At 35.4% G+C, this 21,601-nt stretch overlaps 1 protein-coding gene across 2 annotated transcripts in view; it reads right to left on the bottom strand.

Moving 5' to 3' along the window:
- AP1AR (adaptor related protein complex 1 associated regulatory protein) overlaps positions 1–21,601 on the bottom strand; it is a 42,319-nt gene that overhangs the window by 5,349 nt on the left and 15,369 nt on the right. Inside the window, exons 2-9 of one of the 2 annotated variants that reach the window (XM_025386744.1) lie at positions 14,389–14,437; positions 12,862–12,888; positions 9,807–9,832; positions 6,714–6,810; positions 4,522–4,620; positions 2,662–2,720; positions 1,919–1,992; positions 1,005–1,133 (exon numbers count right to left, since the gene is read on the bottom strand). In XM_025386744.1, coding sequence (XP_025242529.1) covers positions 1,005–1,133; positions 1,919–1,992; positions 2,662–2,720; positions 4,522–4,620; positions 6,714–6,810; positions 9,807–9,832; positions 12,862–12,888; positions 14,389–14,437 — 560 coding nt within the window. The remainder of the gene's footprint in view (positions 1–1,004; positions 1,134–1,918; positions 1,993–2,661; positions 2,721–4,521; positions 4,621–6,713; positions 6,811–9,806; positions 9,833–12,861; positions 12,889–14,388; positions 14,438–21,601) is intronic. The other variant, XM_025386745.1, reaches the window with a different exon arrangement.

Genomic DNA, 21,601 nt, shown 5'->3' with positions numbered 1-21,601 from the left:
GCATTTACTAGGTTCCAGTTAATGTTATATACATGTCACAGATATTAACTGATTTAATCCCCAACAACTCTATGGAGTACAGTACTATCATTATTCTCATTCTGTAGTTCAGCTAACCGGGACAGAAAGGCTAAGTGATTTGGGTAATGTCACACAGCTAAAAAGTGGTGAAGCAAGAATTTTAATCCATTCAGTCTGGCTCCAAAGTCTGTGGTCTTATGCTCTTCCGACTCTACCAAACAGAGGAGAGACGTTTCTATGGGAAACTGTTCTAGATCTAATTCGAAACAAAATGAAATTGGTAAAGTGAAACTGTCAATAATCTTGAAAGAAAAAAAGAATGGCATTTTACTGGCAGAAGGAAGGGAGAGAGGACAGAAAAGTTTGAATCTGTAAGTACAGAATCAACGTTGGTAATTGAATCAAAATCTAGGATTCGCAAAGAGATTGTAATATTCCTAGACACATTTAATGATTTTCTTTTTTGACCTTAAAGATCAGATCCCACCATAAAAGAACATTTAAATCTGTATCACCGTTGTCTGTCACTCCTGAAAAATCACCAGGACTCAACCCAGTAACACAAGTTATTTCTATAGATATGATAAAAATATGAGCTAGATACTAATATAATTTTGTAGATTTGTATCTGGTGAATTTGTTTCTGTGGATTTATTTCTAAGAGAAGTTATACTTAACTTCCGGCTTTAGAATGTCCACAAGGGGGTAGTAATCATTCATACGGAGTAATGTCATGGGCTTGGATTACAAAACCTTAAAGAAATTAACATTTATTTTCTAAATCTAAAGGAACATTAAAAATTAAGGAATTTTCTAAACATTTTTATCAACAGTGATAATCACCAATAACAGTCTAAAAAGTGTTTATATGATTTTTCAAGGGCTTGAATTTATTTCCATTTAAATAAAGACCAAGGTAGATTTATATAAATCAACACAGATTACGTTAAATTTTTCAGGTAAAATTGTGAATTATAAAATACCTTCTTCATCTTCCCACTCTAGATCTAAGGATGTGCTGTCGTCATTTCCACTAGTTGATTTAGTTTTGGTCATTAAATCACAACTGCTTTCTGTATTTGGTGTCAAAACTGTAGCATCTGATGAGAGTCCTAGAGTATACATGAAATACAACTGAATACTCTCATCTACTCTTCTACCACAACAGCCATTTTATTTTGTAACAATTATCTCTCTCTAAATATTATTATTATTACTTTTAGCTTCATAAGAAATAATTCTGGAAATCATTTTATTGGTAAGTTTCTGTTAGGAACAGTATAAAGAAACTTTTCTCTCTTTTTTTTTTTTTGCCATCTAAGCATAGCAAACATGCAAATTTAAGTGATTATAAACTTTTCAAATATGGTGAACTCTAGATAATATTTTTAACAGTCAATTACAAAGGGGCACAAAAAAACGATGAACAAGAAAGATAAAACAAAAAGCAACCTATATTTTCAAAAAGACCCACTACTATACTATGCTTCCACTATTGGGAAGCATATGAGTTTTTGCTTTTGAAACTTGAGGAAATATTTTAATCTTATAAGTCAATTTGTAATAAGTAAAAAGTACACTTTTCTATTACTTCCTCCCATCTTTCCTTTCTTTTTTTTTGGAAAGGGAAGGGTTAGGATCACGGTAGAAATGGAAAAAGGAGTGCTTGACTCCCTATATGGATCTACAGAAACAGTCTGAGATTTTTCTTTGCTCCAACTTCTTTTTAAAAATAAAAGATGAGGTTGTATAATTAATGACTACCTAGGAAACTGACCTATCTGGGAATTACAAATTTAAGAACAGAAAGTTATTCTACAGAAACACAGCCAGAATCTCTACTTATCTGTTTACTGTGGCATAAAAAAAAGTACAGAAAATACTTTAAAAAACTTACTACTACTTCGAAAAACTTCATACTGTGACTTTATATTTCTCAAACAAGATTCAAAGTCATCTTCTGGTCCTGAACTGTAATAAAAGTGAAATAATTTTTTAATATATTCATGGTAGATGCAATATAACAAATATTTAAGCTAATGATGGCATTTTGGCTTGAAGACCTATGTCATACAAATTCATAACTGCTACACAATTAGAATAACCTAATGAAAAGAGTTCTTAATTTTCTTAATACTAGCATGAAACTGAAAATAAGAAGATTTTGGTTAATCCTGAAATACAATCTCCAAAGCTTAGCCATAAGTCTAACTTTACAATAATGAAGCATGAACAAAATTCTTTGAACGAGTAGTGATACTTGTGGAAATGTGACGCTGAAATCTCTCTTCCAAAAAATGACCACACATAAACTTCATTGTAAGAAAGGGAGGGACTAAAGAAAACACAAACAACTAAGGTATAAATAACTCACCCAAAGACATTCAGCTATGGCATTACATCTATATGGGAAATGAGACCACTCTTAAAAATGCAATAAAGTCAGTTTAAATGAATAATAATCATGTTTCAACTTAAATGCTCTCAGTATTCTTCCAAGGCAATGTCTTTTAGATGGAATAATTTTTAGGGAACACATAAACATGAATACGTATATACACATCTCGAGGTGAACAATGCTCTACGTAGCAATAAAATGTTCTACCACAAAGGGAAGGAGGCATATGTTTCATTACTTACCTTTGATATTCTCCATTGTTGGAAGGATGATATTGCTGCACAATTCTCTGCCTTTCTTGCTTTGGAAACATAATGTAATAAAAAAAATCACTCTGTTGTAAAATTATGTATTTTAAAACCACTCATGTAATACCAAAAAGTATTTTTTTCTAGTTTCTAAAAAAAAAAAAGTTATTCTGTTGACATATTTTTCCTTATTTTAACAGATATGTATTGATATTCTTAACATTCTTAGTATACCCAAGAACTTTCAACCTACTGGAAAAATGAGGAGCAGAAAAGGAATAGTTAAAACAATACATGAAGTTCTATTCTGGGTGAAATAAGTAGCAATAAAACAACAGATTTATAAGATCTGGCTGAGTTGACTCAGAAATAATAAAAGCAATTGACTAAGATTTAGAAGAAATGTCAGAGTTGTCGCTCTGATAGCTATTAGCTATGTATCCCTGGCATGGCCTTTACCTACTGTTCCTTCATCTATAAAATACAGATAGCTATATTACTGCTCTAGCAAGTTCAGGGTTACCATGAAAATCAAATGATTGGTGGGTGTCTGTGTATGTCTGTGTGTCAGTATGTACTGTATAGACTGTAATGTGTTCCTATATCAAATATTTAAACCAGGGTAGGAAAAACTCAGAGAACCCTGGAAATCACCCATATGGATGCTGTATATGGAATGCTTTGTCTTTAAAAGGGAAGCAGTAGATCATCTATTACAGTAAAAAGAGTGTCTATATGATAACCAGAAAAATACTTTTCTTAGTAGAAGGTAAAAGTTAAAAACTTGTTCATTATTTAGAACTGACTTAAAAAGCAAAGATATTCCTTCATATAATCTGCTAAAACAGCAGAGAGAGAAAAAAAAAATGAAGGGAAGGAGAGGGGAAGGACACAGTTCAAACAGAAATCATGTAACAATAGGATACACATGATATTTCAGTTTCTCTAAGTTTTACAATGTGCCATGATCTTTATACTACTTCAATTAACACTACAGAGGTGAATCCAAACAGGCAAAATATGGAGGAAGATATTAAGGATACCGGCTAAGCACTGTTGTGCTTGAACTTTGGCTCTGGCCCTTATTAACTGTAGGATCTCAAGCAAGTTACAAAACATTACCCTACTCTCAGTTTTCTCATTTGTAAAACAGGGATTAAAAATACTATCTCGTAAGACTGTTGTGAGGATTAAATAAGGTAAAACATTGCTCCTCCTGACAGTTAGGGTTCCATAAATGTTACTTATAGTTGCCAGACATTATGGTAATGCAGCATGGTAAGACACGGTAAATCTGCTGCCTTCCCTGATAATATACCAAATATTTCTCAAGACCCAAACTCCCAATCTCCCAAGGACACAAGAATAAAGATGAGAAGCAAATAATAACCTTATGGGGCAAAACAGCACAGTTTATCCAGTTCCAGGGAATAAAATAAATTCTGGTAATTTAAGAAACTGTTAAAAAAAAAAAAACCCTCACAAAACAAAATGCTTTGCCAATTATATTTAAAGGCTAGTTTGGCAACACTTTCCCTCTAAGAGTATATTTAATTTTTCCAAAAGAATACTGAGTTTTATAGCACTAAAATTCATCTTTAGGATAAACAGGAATCAGCATTTGCTAATCTAAAGCTAAATAGCACTGAGTATCAAGCATGTAATCTGATATTATTTCTAGCTGTTAAAGACTGACTAATTTGCCTTGAAAATTCTTAAGAATATATGAGTAAATACATTCATTTTTAAACAAGAAGTCCTTGAGAATAGGAAAAAAAAAGTCCCAACTAAGATTTGTTAGAGCAAATAAGGAGAAAAGCAACCCTAATATATGCTGGGGTCTTTTCCCCTCACCTCCAAGAGCTTTCGCTGCTTTGCTGCCCTGGCTGCTTCACGCTGTGCAGCGTATAAAGCTTCTTCTTCTAGTCTTAACTTCTCTTCTTGTAAGGCTAACTGTACATGAACAAAACAATAAGGATTAACAAAAATCAGAACCTGTCTAACTGCTCTAAAAATAAAATGCTTCTATTTATAAAACAAAAAATAAATTATTAAAAAATAATTGATCTCTACAAAGCATAACAGAATTGAAATGTTTGCAATTGTTTGTTTAAATTTCTTCTTTTACAAAATAACCCAAAGGATATAAAACACATTACAGGATTCTTTAGAAATTGAGTCATGAAGCAGTAACATCTACTCTGCATAAAGTATTTCTTTAGAATATGCAGTGATCTTCATTTTAAACAATCATTCCAACACCTATCACCCTCACTAGTTTGACAGTTTTGGCCCTCATAAATCCAGTACCTTTAAGATCAATTACATCACTGTTGACCAAAGTGAACTCAGCTTTCACAAAATTCATGTCTTATCATCTAATTAACATCAATGCACATGTCTCCTTAATTTTATTACTATCAAACTATTAAAAAATTACTTTCAAATGTAAGTTCTTGCCATTCATAAGAGCACACAAACTGCTTTAGTAGTATCTATTGCATGTTAAAGTTAACTTGAAAATCAAATTTCAACACAAATTTTTTTCTTTAGACTATTAACGGCTACTGTACAGCTTACGTTAATGCTTTGAAAATCACTAATTGGTCCTAAATATACTTTTCTTTTTGAGATGGTGTTATTCTGTCACCCAGGCGGGAGTACCATGGCACCAACACTGCAGCCTTGACCTCTTGGGCTCAAGCCATTCTCCCACCTCAGCCTCCAGAGTAGCTGGGACTACAGGTGTGCACCACCACCCCAGGTGAATTTTTGTATTTCTTGCAGAGATGAGGCCTTGCCAAGTTGCTCAGGCTGGTTTTTAACTCCTAGACTCAAGTAATCTGCCCATCTTGGCCTCCAAAGTGCTGGGACTACAGGCGTGAGCCACCATACCCACTTTAAACAGACAAATATATGTATACGTGTGTATGTATGTGTGTGTGTATTAATTTTTTTTCTGAGACAGGGTCTTGCTCTGTCACCCAGGCTGGAGTGTAGTGGCTCCCCTTCAACCTCCCATAGCCTTGAGGATCCTGGGCTCAAGCAATCTTCCCACTTCAGCCTCCTTAGTAGCTGGGATTACAGGTGCATGCTACCATGCCCGGCTAATTTTTGTACTTTTTTTTAGAGATGTATTTTCACCGTGCTGCCCAGGCTGGTCTCAAATTCCCGGCCTTAAGTGATCTGTCCACCTCAGTCTCCCAAAGTGCTGGAACTATGGCCACCATGCCCGGTCTTAAACAGAAAATTTTTAAATGTGCAGTGGAATGTGAATAATTCCATTTAGTTTAGTGGGTACAAAACAATAATTATAGGCCATTTCCATAAACACATTAAATAACTTTAACACTTATGATTATCAGCACTTAGTTCTCTGAGAATACACCCACCAAGACAAAAAACTCTTCAAAAAACCACTTATTGTGAAACAGGGTAATTTTTTTTAAATTTGCTTTTTGTTGTTGTTTCCTTTTTGAGACAGGGTCTCACTCTGTTGCCCAGGCTGGAGTGCAATGGCATGATCTTGGCTCACTGCAGCCTTGACCTCTCTGGCTCAAGCAATCCTCCTACCTCAGCCTCCCAAGTAGCTGGGACCACAGGTGTGCACCCCCATACCAAGCTAATATTGTATTTTTTGTAGAGATGGGGCTTCGCCATGTTGCTCAGGCTGGTCTCCACTTCTTGGGCTCAAGCAATGCACCTGCCTCGGCCACTAAACGTGCTGGGATTACAGGTCTGAGCCTGCTCTAAAAGTTGGTTTTAAATACCAAGGTGCATATTCTTGCCAGAGTTCCTACTTTGTGAATTAAGAAGTTGTTTTTAAAAGAATGTACTATCTCCATTTTTTGGCAGCACATGATTTCTGATAAATTAAGCCAAACTCTAAAGAAATTATAATAGGCTGGAATGATTTTTTAACTTTTAAATCATATTCATCTGTATATATCTAAATATAGGTTCAATGACTCTACACAACATATTATCTAATGACAACTCTCTCCTTTATGATAACATGTACTTAAGCAATTTAAAAGACTATTTACCTCTTTTTGAATTTTCTTATCAAGATCTTTTTGTTTTTCGGCAATGGAATCATAATGCCTTTCTCTTAGGTCAACAATTTCTTCCTCAGTAAGAGGCCTCGAGAAAAAGAGGAGGAGGAGAAAAAGAAAAAACAAAAACTTCTGATGAGTCTGAGTCCAAATAAAACACTCAAAAAGCCAGTGAAATTCTCAAATTTTGCTGTTAAAAATGTTAAAGCAATTTGCTACAACTTCAATTGTTAAGAGTAAAAAGTATACATTCTAACATTTGCTATTATTCTAGTATATAAATTGGTAAGTTGATACAATATCAGAATAGTTTTTAAAGCATTACAGCCACCTTTTAAGAAATACGGATTTTATTTACCTTCATCTGGCTCTGCTTCAGCCATCTGACCTATGGGTATATACCCTAAACCATATCCCAAAATGCTCATCATAAAATATAAACGTTGGTATACTATTACACCCTGATCTCAGCCCTCGTACCATTCTGGAACTCTTCTTAATCCTCCTAAATCACTCTGGCTTCCCCAGGCCCTTCATCCTTCCCTTTTCTTCCAGTCTGTCTATCCCAATCATCTTCTGGCCTTGCTTTACTTACAACCAAGATGGACACCAAGGCAGATCTGAACTACTTTCTTACCAACATACTCACCTTCTTGCACTCCTATCATTATTCCATATTCACTCAGTTTACTCACATTCTGACCCTGGGTCATTTCCATGATCAGCCCTTTCTGTTTCAGGCTGCTAGAGAAAACTGACATCAATTTGGCACTCGGTCCTCAGCAGTAGTCCTTTTACATACATGTGGCAACTCCTTCACATATCCTATACTACCAAAGTAAAAATCTTCACATACTCAAGTTCCTTATTCATACTTTTTTTCTCCTAAAAGGCAATTTCACTCCACTTTAAGAAATGAGGAGTATCAACCATGAATCACCCCAACTTTGTGACAACCCCCACTTACTTACATATATCCTTCCTATTCTCCTCACCATCCTCTAAAGAGTAATGTTCTTAACTTGTTCAGAATCACCTACTACATTTACATTCTTGATTCATTCACCATTGAGCCCATCTCTCCTGACCCACTCCAGAGAATTATCTGGGACCTTGTTCTATCAATTAGTACCTCTCTTTCACCTTTAACCTATTCCTTTTGTCTCTTTGCACCTCTCTTCCATGGGAAGGAAGGAAAGGAGGAAATGAGGGAGGGAGGGGGGAGGGAGGGAGGAACTAAGAAAAAAACCTCCATTTGACCTGTATCTATCTCAAGCTACTGCTCCCTCTTTCTTTCAGCCAAGTCCTGAAATTAAATGTATATCAATAGTCAGCACATCTAGCACTTACTATGTGCCTGGCTCTCTTCTAAATGTTTCACATATATTAACAAATTGTAATCTTCACAACAACCCTCCAAGGTAGCTATAAGGATTATACATATGAGGGAAGTGAGAGGAAGACAGATGAAGAGTATGGCTAAGTAAGTCCTATAGTATGTGGCAAAGCTAGAATCTGAACCCCAGGTAGTGTAGCTCTTGTTCTTAACTACAACTACTGTTCTTCTCTTGCCTTCATGTCCTTACCTCCCATTCACTTGTCAACTCGCTGCAGTCTACCTCTGCTCCCATCACTCCAATAACTCTAGCAAAGGTAATCAATGGATTCTATGTTGCCAAATACAGTAGACAATTTTAAGTCCTTATCTTACTACCTCAGTTTCATGGGACAGTGTTAACCATTCCCATCTGTCTGTCTCCCCTCCCTTGGCTTCCCAAGCTTTCCTGATTCTTCTTTTTGCCTACTACTTCTTGGTCATCTTCAGAATCCTCTTCTAGTGTCCGCCTAGTCAATCCTCAGATCACTGCTCTCTCACCATGCTCCACCTCTCCCCAGACCCCCACCTCAGTTAGGTGATCTTGGTAACTATCATGGTTAACTAGCCATTTATAGGTATTATCTCCTACTTCCATCCCTCCAGCTCTAACTTCTGCTAGCCCTAGTTATATATTAGGGCTTTAAAATTTTTTCTTTGAAATATAACTGAAATAAAATGAAATACAGATTTTAAGTGTTCAGTTCATAAAGTTTTAATACTTGTATACACTCATGTAACTTCCACTGGAAGCAAGATATGTGACATTTCCATCACTTCACATACTTTTCTTGTGCCCCTTTACAATCAGTTCTCTCACTTTGCTTATGCAATTTCTTCTGTCTGGAATGTCCTCCTGCTCTGCCTGGATACTTAGCACTAACCAACCCTTCAACAATCAACACCAGGTGTTATCCCCTTAAAAATGTCTTCTTGGATTTCTCTCTCCAGTCAAGAAGCTGTTTTGGACCAACAGCCTCTTCTCTACGGTTCCCTAGAATGTTCTATAATCACTATTTAATTGCTTTCCCTACCTCATATTGAAATTAGTCATCTCGAGAATCTATCTCCCAGACCAGGATGTTCTTTCTTCTAATGGAGAGACTATGTCTGATTTTTAAAATCCCAGTGTCTAGCACGGTGCTTGGCACATGACAGTTGCTTAATAAATGTTTGCTAAACTAAAAAAAGTAAGGATTATATGTTCATAATGTAACACTGTATATGAAAATATTCTCTTGAAATTAAGAACGCTCTTTTGACTTAAAGATACTTAAGTAATACATGCAATTTTAATAAAATATTTAAAAGCTGCTTAAATAATTATAGTACAAGATTTTAGTTACTATTAAAAGATGTGAAAAAATTTAGAAGAACAAGTTTTAGAAAGTATAAAGAAGGAAAGGGGTAATAAAGTTAAAAAATTTAAAAGAAATGTACTTATCAATACTAATGGTTTTAAGAAAACTAAAAAACATATAACAGGTACAACAGGAAAGCATCTAGGCACTTAGATTAAATTCTTTAATATTCAAAACAGTCCTTTTGAGATATATTTGTCTCAATCTTATAGAAAGAAAAAACTAAAAGTTCTGAAATGTAAACTGTTTAATGTCTCAAAGCAAGCAAATGATAAAGCATGACTTCTTAAGAGAGTTTTCTTACAGTTTGCATAGTTGTTTTTTTTTTTTTTTTAAACAAAGCCTTACCTATGACTGCTTCCTGGGCTCTCCCCCTGTACAAAAATTAATTAAACAATTAAAATAAATTAGCTAAATTCTATTTAAAGTAATCAATACAATTTTTATTCAGTCTAAATACTTTCAACTTACCCATTTTCATCAGAGTAAATACATTTCACTATTAAATATATTTCACTATTAAAAATACTTGAAACAAAAATTTTTAAAAGTTTGCTACTTCTCCATAGCAAAATTTAGTTTACTATCTAGCTTAATTACATAAAATCATTTGCTGGACATTTCTTAATTTTTTTAAACAAATATTTGTTACATACCAAATGAACTGGAGTCAGGATAGTATTAGACAACATATTCTCTATGTTCTCATTTATATTAACAGTTGATCCTCATTTTTTTGCAGTTTCTGTATTTGCAAATTTGCCTACTTGGAAAATTTACTTGTAACCACAAAATCAATACTCTTTGAGCTTTCTAGGTTATTCAAGGACAGGCATGGAGCAGTAAAAATTTTGAGTTGCTCAGCAATGCACATTCCCAGATGAAGTAGAACAGGGCAACAGACACTCTGCTTTCTTGTTTCAGCTCTCATGCTATAAACAAGTATCTTTTTTACAGTCTATTTAGTGCCACATTGTTTGCATTTTTGTGCTTTTTGGCTGGTGATTTCTGTCTAAAATGGCCTCCAAGTGTAGAATACTAAGTATTCCAGTGTTCCTAAAGGCCAAGAAAGCTATGATGTGCATTATGGGGAAAATATGTGCGTTAGGTAAGCTTCATACAAGCATGAGTTTGTGCTACTGGCTGCGAGTTTAAAGTTAATGAATCAATAATATATGTTTAATACGGTATCTTACACAGAAACATACATCGAATGAGGCTATATACTGATTGGTTGATGAACACATTGTGATCAGAGGCTTGCAGGAACCTAACCCTGCATTTCCCCTGCAGTAATGCTTCAGCATTCACTAATTTAGCATTTACAGCAACTTAATCAAACATAATTACAATAATGAGAATCAACTTTTTGTTTTCTTTCACAAGGTTATGAAATTATCTGGGCCGGGCGCGGTGGCTCACGCCTGTAATCCCAGCACTTTGGGAGGCCGAGACGGGCGGATCACGAGGTCAGGAGATCGAGACCATCCTGGCTAACACGGTGAAACCCCGTCTCTATTAAGAAATACAAAAAACTAGCCGGGCGAGGTGGCAGGCGCCTGTAGTCCCAGCTACTCGGGAGGCTGAGGCAGGAGAATGGCATAAACCCGGGAGGCGGAGCTTGCAGTGAGCTGAGATCTGGCCACTGCACTCCAGCCTGGGCCACAGAGCGAGACTCCGTCTCAAAAAAAAAAAAAAAAAAAAAAAAAAAAAAGAAATTATCTGTAGTTTTTTCCTCCAAAGCAAAGTATAACTATTTTCAGGATTTTTTCAGGTTTATGCCTACTTCTTACACATTTAAACTATTCATATCTGAAAGTTAAAATATAATAGCAGGAATAAAAATCCAAACGGTCCACATTAGTTTAGAAAGTAGCACTACAAAACAGGATGACATTCAACTAAACCAAACACAAAATATGAAGTAAATGAGAGAGGAGAAGAGGGGTTAGCAAAAACAAACGTAAACAAAAAAATCCTCAGCCAACCAAACAAAAAGCATCTTGGGAAAATACACGGAATCACTAGTTCTCTTGAAAAGTGTTATGATGCTGGGATGAATTCTAATGGAGGCTGAAAGAACGCTTACTTTTAACACTTGTCAGATGCTTTAAAAATATCATGTCCAGTGTTTGCTTAAACTTTTAAAGAGAAGGACATGAAAACAAAAGCGACCTTTGCAAAGGAAAAGAAGTTAGTTCTATGAAATGGAATGATATTTTACTGGGAGAACAAACGGCTAAAATAGTTTCCAAAATGTGTCCTATCAGATGAAAAATATGTATTATTATTTTAAAAAAGGATTTTTACCCACATTAATTTGAGAATAGCTGAGTTGAACAAGTTTAAGTAATTCAGTTTAACAATAGTTTATCTCAGAACCTTTTACATGCTAACTTACGTTCTAAGACTAGTATTCTATACATACTCGAGAAAGGCTGGACTAAATAATACATTTTTAAAGGAAAAGATTAACACATTTTCTTCTTTCCCTAGAAAATAAAAATGACAAAGTGTCAACTTGCAGTGTTCTTCTAGACTAACCAATTTTCAAGATGTAGAAAGTAGACCCAGGGAGGTTAAGTAATTTGCAGAAACGTACACAATTAATTTAGTGAAGTTGCAAATTAGCATACAAACTAAAGTTCTAACTATACCAATGCATAAGAAATGCTTCTTAGCCTTTTGACTAAGATCAAATGTTGAAATATACACCACATTTTGCTGATTATAAAATGCACTCCCTTCATATTTTTAACACTTCTGTATTTGAGAAGCATCTTAAAACCTGTTGAGTTTTATGAGATGAAATGTAGAAAATTAACATAAAGAATAACTGATAAAAGAGATGATGGCTAAAGTCAGAAACTGTAGAATAAATATGTATAAAATCTGACATCAGAATCTATGAAAACTATAAAGAATGGGCCTACTCCAAAGCTGGGTGAAGTAGTACACACCGATGGTCCCAGCTACTCAGCTGAAGCAGGAGGACTGCTCAAGCCCAGGAGTTTTAGTCCAGTCTGGGCAACATACCGAGATCTTGTCTCTTAAAAAGAAAACAACAGCAACAACAAGAAAACAATGGGTCTACTCTGGATTGTGAAGTATTTTACCTACCTAATCAAGAGGTTAGAAATATTAGAAGTAAACTTTCTGAAGTTCCTCGGGTTTCTGTATAATGCTTTAAACCTATGTGTGTGTATAGTATATCTTAGTATTTGGAATTATTTTCTAATATAAATTAGTAAAACAAGGAAATAATAAAGAACTAAAAAGTAAAAATAAAAACTGGAAAATAAAAATTCTAAAACAAAAATAAAAATTGTAAACATAATTGTTAGAACTAATGAGATGATCAATGAGAAAAATACAAGTTTTGTACTATTATGGAAATACTTACTTCATCACTTTCTACTAGATTCTCAAACTGAAAGGACAAAAAAGTAAGTGTTAGGAGGAATATTTGTCTTAGGTATACATCTCACAAGAAATTATGTTACTTTTTTCACTTAAAAATAATATATCTTTATATTTGTAAGATATTTAATTCAAATGCCTCTTTAATACATCATTTCATTTGATATATTCAACAGTCCTACAAAATGGCCAAGGCAAGCATATACTATTTTAATTTATGACTTTCTATGAATGAAAATCAAACAGGAGAATTAAGCAATTTTCTACATAAATCAGAACTAAAAGTTTCATCTGAAATGAGTATTTCATACAAGTATTTTCAGTCCATGCTACCAGAATATTCCACTTCACTTGACTTCAGAACAAATGTCATAAGAAGGAAAATTATTTAAGGAATGGGGACTAAAAGATACCCAAATAAGAATTTCCCAACATGTATATATTTATTCATTTATTCATTCATATAGTTATTTACTGAAAATCTACTAAATGGTAGTTACTATCCCCAAATACAATGTCTTTCTAGAGATAGGAATGTAAACAGTTTGATCATAATGTGATTAATACTATTATGTCAGTGACCTAATGAAAGTCATTACTATTATATCACTAAAATGTCTGCATTTTAAATATAAATAACTTGATAAGTAACCACCTGAAAGAAAAGGTGTTTTATTGTTAATACTGTTTGGTTTAAAGATTGAGAGGAAACAATGAATTCAAAAGGTTTAGAAAATTAAGGAATCTCTCTAAAAAGAGAATAAAACTGTTAAAGTTATTATCCTTATCTTATTTTTATATTGGTTTGTGATTTTTAAATATCTTATTCCTGCCTTACACGTTTCCTTATTAATACAGAAGGTCATGAAGTACAGTGTTCAAGCTTTGGAGCCAGGCAGTGTGGACGAGAATTTAGGTTTTGCCACTTACAGGTTGTGTAATATGGCCCAATTTCTCCACCTGTCTAAGCCTCTCATTTTTCATCCATGAAACAGGGTGACCACCACCTGTTTACAACAGAGTTGTGATGACATTCTTAATTTGTATGGTGGAGTGGCTAGTTTATACAATAGGTAAGGAATAAATGGTAGTTTCCATTATTATATTTTACATTCAAAGAAAAAGTGACTCGGTGATTCTGCTGTGGAGTTACTGAAACTCAACTTCCTGCTTTGTTTCTGGACTTTCCCTGCTGGGGCAGGCCAACCATCTCTCATTATACCCACTGCCCTAGTGAGCCACTATTACTGACAGAAGAGTACCTTCTCCCTGACTTATGTAGGGTGGGGGGAAAGCTATTAGAAAAACAGAACCATAATCCTCTGCAAACTTCTTCCTATTCATTCCTTCCCCACTGCTCCAACTCTTTCAATCTTCACTAACATGAATACTATTGAAATATAAACAGTTCATTCTAAATTTGGGTCCAGATCTTTCCCTCTTTACAACCAAAAGCCCCTTCTGCCTTTCTGCAGGCACTTTTAATCCAATCAAATTAACGACTACTTACCTCTATTGTTAAGTGCTCACCTCTTGAGCATGTTCTAAAATACTTGGATCTGGGAAGGAAAACAGAATAACTTTTAAAAACACAATTAACTCTATGATTGAATTAATATAGTAGCATAAAAGCATTTATTTCCTCAAGAGCAACTTTCAAATCTCTAACATATAGTTATATTTATAAAAAAAGAACAACAAAATTTATCTAAGAATATAAAAAGTCCAGATTTTTAAACTTCATTATAGCTTTGTTTAGTCAACTAATATTTCTTTCTATTGGTACTAATATTTACTGTAATAATTAACTTACTGTATTTACTACATTGAGTAGAATACATTTGAACATGTATCTCATTATTTTTACTACATTAAGTACCTTGTCAAAAATACTGATGTGTTAAATAATATATAAAAATATGTTCTCAGTTTTGTTAAAAATACACAAAACATTAACTATCTAAAACATTAACTAAAAGGATATATGTCAATATGCTAAAAGTAGTTATCTTTGGTGGTGGAATCATGTATCTTTATTCAAGACTTTGTTATCTTCCCATGCCCTCACAAATACAAGAGAGAAACAATGCATATACATGTCAATCAAATAATCCATTACATTATTTTTTTCCAACTAGGGCCAAATATTGACTTTATTCATTCTTTTCTGCCCCTATTAAACTTATATGTAGTCAAATAGGAATCTTCTTTATTATATGTTCTCCAAACATACGTCTACATTCTAAATACTACAGCATCCAAGCTGGCATCCCAGGACAGGGCCACTCACAGTCCTTTGTAAGTGGAAGTGCCCAGAGATTGAGACTTTCAGTCAATGTGGCTCCTGTTACAGCTGCCAAAACTGATGGAGAACTCCATCCCCGTACAATGGGGATCCAAATGTACTAAGTGTTCCTAAAGCATCAGGATTCATGGACAGAAAGCACACTTTCAAGAAACAGGAAGAATCTTGGGGTTAGGACAGGTCAGAATTCGTTTGCTTTTCTTTCTTTTTTGGAGACAGGATCTTACTCTGTCGCCCAGGCTGGAGTGCAGTGGCGCAATCCTAAGTCATCACAGCTTTGCACTCCTTGGCTCAAGTGATCCTCCTGCCTCAGCCTCCCCAGTAGCTAGTAAAACAGGCATGCACCCCCATGCTTGGCTTCACTTATTTTTGTAGAGACGAAGTCTCAATATGTTACCCAGCCTGGTCTCAAACTCTTGGGCTCAAGTAATTCTGGGACTCCCAAAGTGCAGAATTCTTTGTATTATGTGTATGTGTGTGGATGAAGGTTTAGTGAAAGAGAATGTCATATCATGACTGAAGGAAAAAAGTAGCAATGAAACTATAGGAACTATTGTTCCTGCTATAATCTTTATCTGCTGATAGATGCAAATCTGTCTCATTGCCCACTAAGATCATTGGTAAAAAGCAAAGAATTTGGTATTACAAATCCACAGATGTCATGGAGTATATCCAACATAAATGCAGTACCCTTAATCCTCTATCTAGTGCCTCCACTCTTAATCTCTTCTTTATTTCTCAAACAAATACAGAAATGAGTTGAACCTTCAGTAGTAGCACTGGGTTCTGGCATTAGGATTCCTGCTTACAGTGCTATATGCTTCTCTCCCTGCAACCATCACTATCTTCCGTGAATGAAGAATCTGTCTCTGATTAATCTGTTTCCTCCTCCAGGTTTACTGAGTGGTACAGCTGAATAATTAGAAATAAAGCTCAGTAATACTATCAATTAAAATAAAGCTTTATCAAAATAAAGCTCAGTAATACTATCAGTATGACTTCACTGCTGTGGCAAAGCCCAAAGCTAAGTAGAATACTGTCGAAACCAAGGTAACTGTTATACTACATTTATATTAGATGGCAGAACACCATGTTCTAGTCTAATTATACATAGATAATACAAACTAACTTTAGTAATAGGCAAAAGTGTTATCTGTTGTAAATGTCTCCCTTTTCTATCCCCTCTATCCACAGCCAGCTATAGTGAGGACACTCATGTTCTCACATGACTCTGAATTCCTGAGTATCTGACTAAGCTAGAATCAGTCAATCCCTCACACCTCATTTGACTGGTTCAGGGTTACACAGAAACTGAGCAGGGAGAGACAATATCCTTCTGAGAGCTCTAGAGAGTTGCTGGGGATTATGCTTTCTGACAACATGCAACGAGAGGAATGAACTAAACTGAAAGAGTGCTCTGACAGCATCAAAATCATCCCTAAGAACCAGATGCATCCCACCCTGCTCATGGTTTTTGGTTATTAGTTGAGAAACCTAACATCCCTATTATAAATGCTACTCTTTGCCTAAGATAGTTTTAACTGGGCTTCCGTCCCCACAAAATCCTGATTAATAAACATGAATGTAAGTGATATGACAAGGGAGCAAATTAAGAATAGCAATAAATAAAATGAGAAAAGCAAAATATATTTGGGAAAAAATTCAAACTTTCCTTTTAAAATGGATCAGATTGAGACTTTGCTCACAAAATGCGTATCTTGACTCCTACCACAATAAAAGCTAAGATTATACTGATAAAGTAAGTATTCAATTTGGCAAACTCTGGGGTAACATTTTTATCAGGGGAGCTTTATCCTGTAACTTATCTGAAAATACCAAGAAACATAATATGTGTATATTTCATGAATTAAGAGTTACTTATTCAAGTATGCTTGAATTATGTTTATTTGTTCAAACATTATTGATGACTGAATAGGACCCTCAGACATGTGATGCATTAAATTCAGTCACTGACATTTTGCCAACTTCCAGTCATATAAAACCATAACTTTTCACATACTTTTCTATATTCTATGTAATATATACTTTAAAAATAATTAGAAAATCAACTTTCTAATGGTCTGAAGGGACCATTTCAGATTTCAGAGAGCTATTAAGAAATGAAAAATGAAAACTCAAATCTTTCCTATTATTGGATGCTTAAAAGCCTAGCAAATTTAGAATATGCCTTTTACAATGTTTCCTATAATAAACTATCCTGACATTTTCTGTTCTTTCCTTCAGTTTTGTTCTCGATGAGGCTCTTGGCAATCAATCCTTCACTACTTGCTCCTAGGTAAGGATGAGAATATAAGTGAAGGGTAAGCGGAAGAACTGGGGAAATGAATGGAAGTACTCAACTATTAAACCTTAAGTCAAGTTTTATATTTTTATTTCACAAATATTTATCAAGTGCTTCTCAAGTGCCTGGCACTGTTCTAGGTGCTGGCAATACAACTGTCAATAAACGGATAAAGGCCCTGCCACCTTGGAGCTAACAATTTGGGAATTAATGACAATAAACACATAGATAAATGCATCAGATGATAGTAATTGCCATGAAAGAAAAGTACCTCATGCTGTTTTCCATAAAGTTTGTACTAATTCACATCCCCACCAACAGTGGCTAAGTGTTCGCTTTTCCCCACATCCTCGCCAACATCTATTGCTAACTTTTCAATAATGGCCATTCTGACTGGCGCAAGATGGTATCTCACTATGCAATATATACAGGTAAAAAATCTGCAGTTGTACCCCATAAATCTATAAAAATTATATGTATCTTTTTTGAGACAGAGTCTCACTCTTACCCAGGCTGGAGTACAGTGGCTGGATCTCGGCTCACTGTAACCTCCACCTCCCGGGTTCAAGCGATTCTCCTGCCTAAGCCTCCCAAATAGCCGGGATTATAGGCATAAGATGGTATCTCACTATGCAATATATATAGGTAAGAAATCTGCAGTTGTACCCCCTAAATCTATAAAAATTATATATATATATATATATATATATATATATATATTTCTTTTTCGAGACAGAGTCTCACTCTCACCCAGGCTGGAGTGCAGTGGCTGTCTTGGCTCACTGCAACCTCCACCTCCGGGGTTCAAGCGATTCTCCTGCCTCAGCCTCCCAAGTAGCTGGGATTATAGGCGCCCACCACCACACCCGGCTAATTTTTGTAATTTTAGTACAGACGGAGTTTCACTTTGGCCAGGCTGATCTCAAACTCCTGACCTCAGGTGATCCACCCTCCTCGGCAAGTGTTGGGATTACAGGCGTGAGCCACTGCACCAAGCCTATACTTTTTTTTTTTTTTTTAATTTTAAGAAAAGTATCTTAGAGTAAGTGAGGATAGTGATTGGAGGAGGGAGGTTATTTTATTTGATTTTATTTTTTGAGATGGAGTTTCGTTCTTGTTGCCCAGGCTGGAATGCAATGGCATGATCTTGACTCACCACAACCTCCGCCCGCCGGGTTCAAGCGATTCTCCTGCATCAGCCTCTGGAGTAGCTAGGATTATAGGCATACGCCACCACGCCCAGCTAATTTTTTGTATTTTTAGTAGAGACAGGGTTTCTCCATGTTGGTCAGGCTGGTCTCGAACTCCCGACCTCAGGTGATCTGCCCGCCTCAGCCTCCCAAAGTGCTGGGATTACAGGCGTGAGCCACTGGGCCCGACCAGGAGGTTATTTTATGTAGGGTGGTCAAGGCAGACCTCTCGGTTAAAGCAAAAGTAGAACAAAGGTCCCAAGGAAATGAGGAAGCCAGCTAGACGGATATTTGGAGGAAAAGAATTCTAAACAGAGGAAAAGCAAATGCAAACGCTCTGAGGCAAAACTCTACTTGGCACAATCTAAGAAAGTGAGAGGGTCAGAATGGCTGGAATGAAGAAGGAAGGGAGACAAGGTCTGAGAGATAGCCAGGGTCAGATCACAGGCCTTTATAGACCATGGGAGGAGTTTTAGATTTTAATATTAATTAGGTAAGAACTCACAGAACAGATTTTTGGTTTTAGCATTCACTCTGTTTTTTAAAACTTTTATCATGAACCTTTTCAAATATGCACAAAAGCAGAGAGAAGAGATTCATAAGCCCCCCTGCACCCATTACCCCACTTAAAAAGTTACTACTTCCTGATCATGTTTCATTTATACTATACTCCTTTTTGTTTTATTTTTTTGTTGGTATTTTACAGCAAATCTCGGACATGTTATATTACTCTTACCTCAACTGGCATCTCTAATTAAGTATTAAGAACTGGTGTTTTTTTTTTTTTTTTTTAGAAAAGCTAACATACCAACAAAATTTAAAGTAAATCTTTACTATTATCTAACGTCCAGTCCAGTCTATATTTCTATTTCCCCGATTATCTTTTTACACATGATTTGTTCAGATTAGAATCAAACAAAAGCCACACAGTATGTTTGCTTGTTAGGCCTCTTGCACCTCTTTTAGTCCATATCAGCCCCTTCTCAGCACCAGTGTCTGTTTTCATGCCATTGATTTGTTAGATAAATTGTGTCACTTGTCCTACAAAATTTCTCACTTTCTGGATTTACCTGATATTTTTCCTCTTTAACTTTTTCTTCTATCCCCTGTATTTCCTGCAAATTAGTAATTTGATTTAAAAGCCTGATTATACTGAGCTTAATTTTTTTAGGCAAGAATGCTTCACTTATGGTACTTGCTACTGAATTAAACCATAAGGAACTTTTTTTTGCCTGCCTCACTTTTACTGATGATCTGTAAGTTAGGATATTTATGTCAGCCTAATCTATCCATCATAATGTTTCACATCAAGCTTTTACCAAATGGTTTTTAGCATCCACTGATAATCAGTACTCAGTTCCATTATTTCACTAGAGAGTACAAAAATAATGATTTTTAAATTCTATCATTTCTTAAGAATGTATTAGCTATAAGAACTTCACTGGAAGATCCTTAAAAGACAAGTTGACATATGTTTTAAGAGACCAATTAGAAAGCTATTATAATAGTACAGCGAAGAAATGATGGTGGCTTGAATCACAGTAACAATAGTGGGAGTAATGAGAAGTAATTCTGAAGACAGGGCTGACAGAATTTGCTAATGTATCAGATATAAGGATATGTGTAAAAAGGAAAAATCAAGACTATCTCCTAACTCTGAGGCCTGAACAATTAGGATGGATTTGTTATTTACCAAGATGAGGAAGCCTGGGAAAGAAGCACGTGTGTGTTTTTAGATGCCTTGAGCTTGACATTCATATAAAGTTAAGAGTCTGGGTGAGACTCCTCTATTCAAATTCAAAACCTACAACATCAACATAAACATCAGTCCAAAACCCCCTTAAAAGTATTCCTATATTTAACCCTGGAGCTACTTCTCAATCTCAGATCAGTAAAAGTACTTTTCTTTTCTTCTTTTCTTCACACCCAGGAAATTTATCTTGCTTGCTTTTGCTGTCCCAATAAGGTAGTCTGTAGACAAAGATGCAATGTCAGCAATTTTCCCCCTCCCATACATACACTTCATGTTACTACCAATACATACATAGGCCTACTGTTTCTAGGGATTTTACTTCTAAGCAATATGGAGAAATGGAAGTGTAGTCTCTTCCTTGGGGACAGAGGAAGAGTGAGTTATCTCCCAGTAAGTTGGAAACAAAGAAAATAGAAATTAAAGCTATAAACAATACATCATGGATCAGTTACCTTCACATGTTAACTTAGGAAACAGAAGGGCTCCTGTAAGATTTAAAAGAAAGAGAAGGAAGCTAATCATATTTTTAAAAAGATGTGCAAAATATAAGAAACAGAAGAATACAAAATAGAGAAAGAAATGTTGGTAGAGCTCAGCCAAACTCTGTAGAAAAGTCCCCTGGTTCAAGGAACTGGGCTATCTAGTCCCAGTGGATGGTAGTCTTCCAAGGTGATGGGTTATTTGAACTGCATAATTAACTTTCTTTGTTCTGAATCTACACTCACTAAGCACCTCCCACCCTGTTATTCTATGCTTATAGTAAAATAATGTCTTTACCTAAAGACACAAGTACTATATAGTTCCTTGACAGTTACATTTCTCATTTTAAATTACTAAATTTACCTTGGTTTTCTCACCTGACCCAAAAGGTTGAAGGTGAGAGCCTGGGACACGATGAAATCACCAATGTGGTGGCCCAAACAAAACTATTATGTATTTTTTGTTTGTTTGTTTTGAGACAGTCTCACTCTTGCCCAGACTGTAGTGCAGTGGTGTGATCTCAGCTCACTGCAACCTCTGCCTCTTGGGTTCAAGTGATTCTCCTGCCTCAGCCTCCCAAGTAGCTGGGACTACAGGTGTGCACCACCATGCCCGGCTGCTTTTTGTATTTTTTTTTTTTTTTGAGACGGAGTCTTGCTCTGTCTCCCAGGCTGGAGTGCACAGGCACGATCT

This window comes from Theropithecus gelada, chromosome 5, assembly GCF_003255815.1.
Source record: "Theropithecus gelada isolate Dixy chromosome 5, Tgel_1.0, whole genome shotgun sequence".
Lineage (NCBI taxonomy): Eukaryota > Metazoa > Chordata > Mammalia > Primates > Cercopithecidae > Theropithecus > Theropithecus gelada.
The sequence above is the reverse complement of the archived record's forward strand: the minus strand, read 5'-3'. Positions and strand labels throughout refer to the sequence as shown.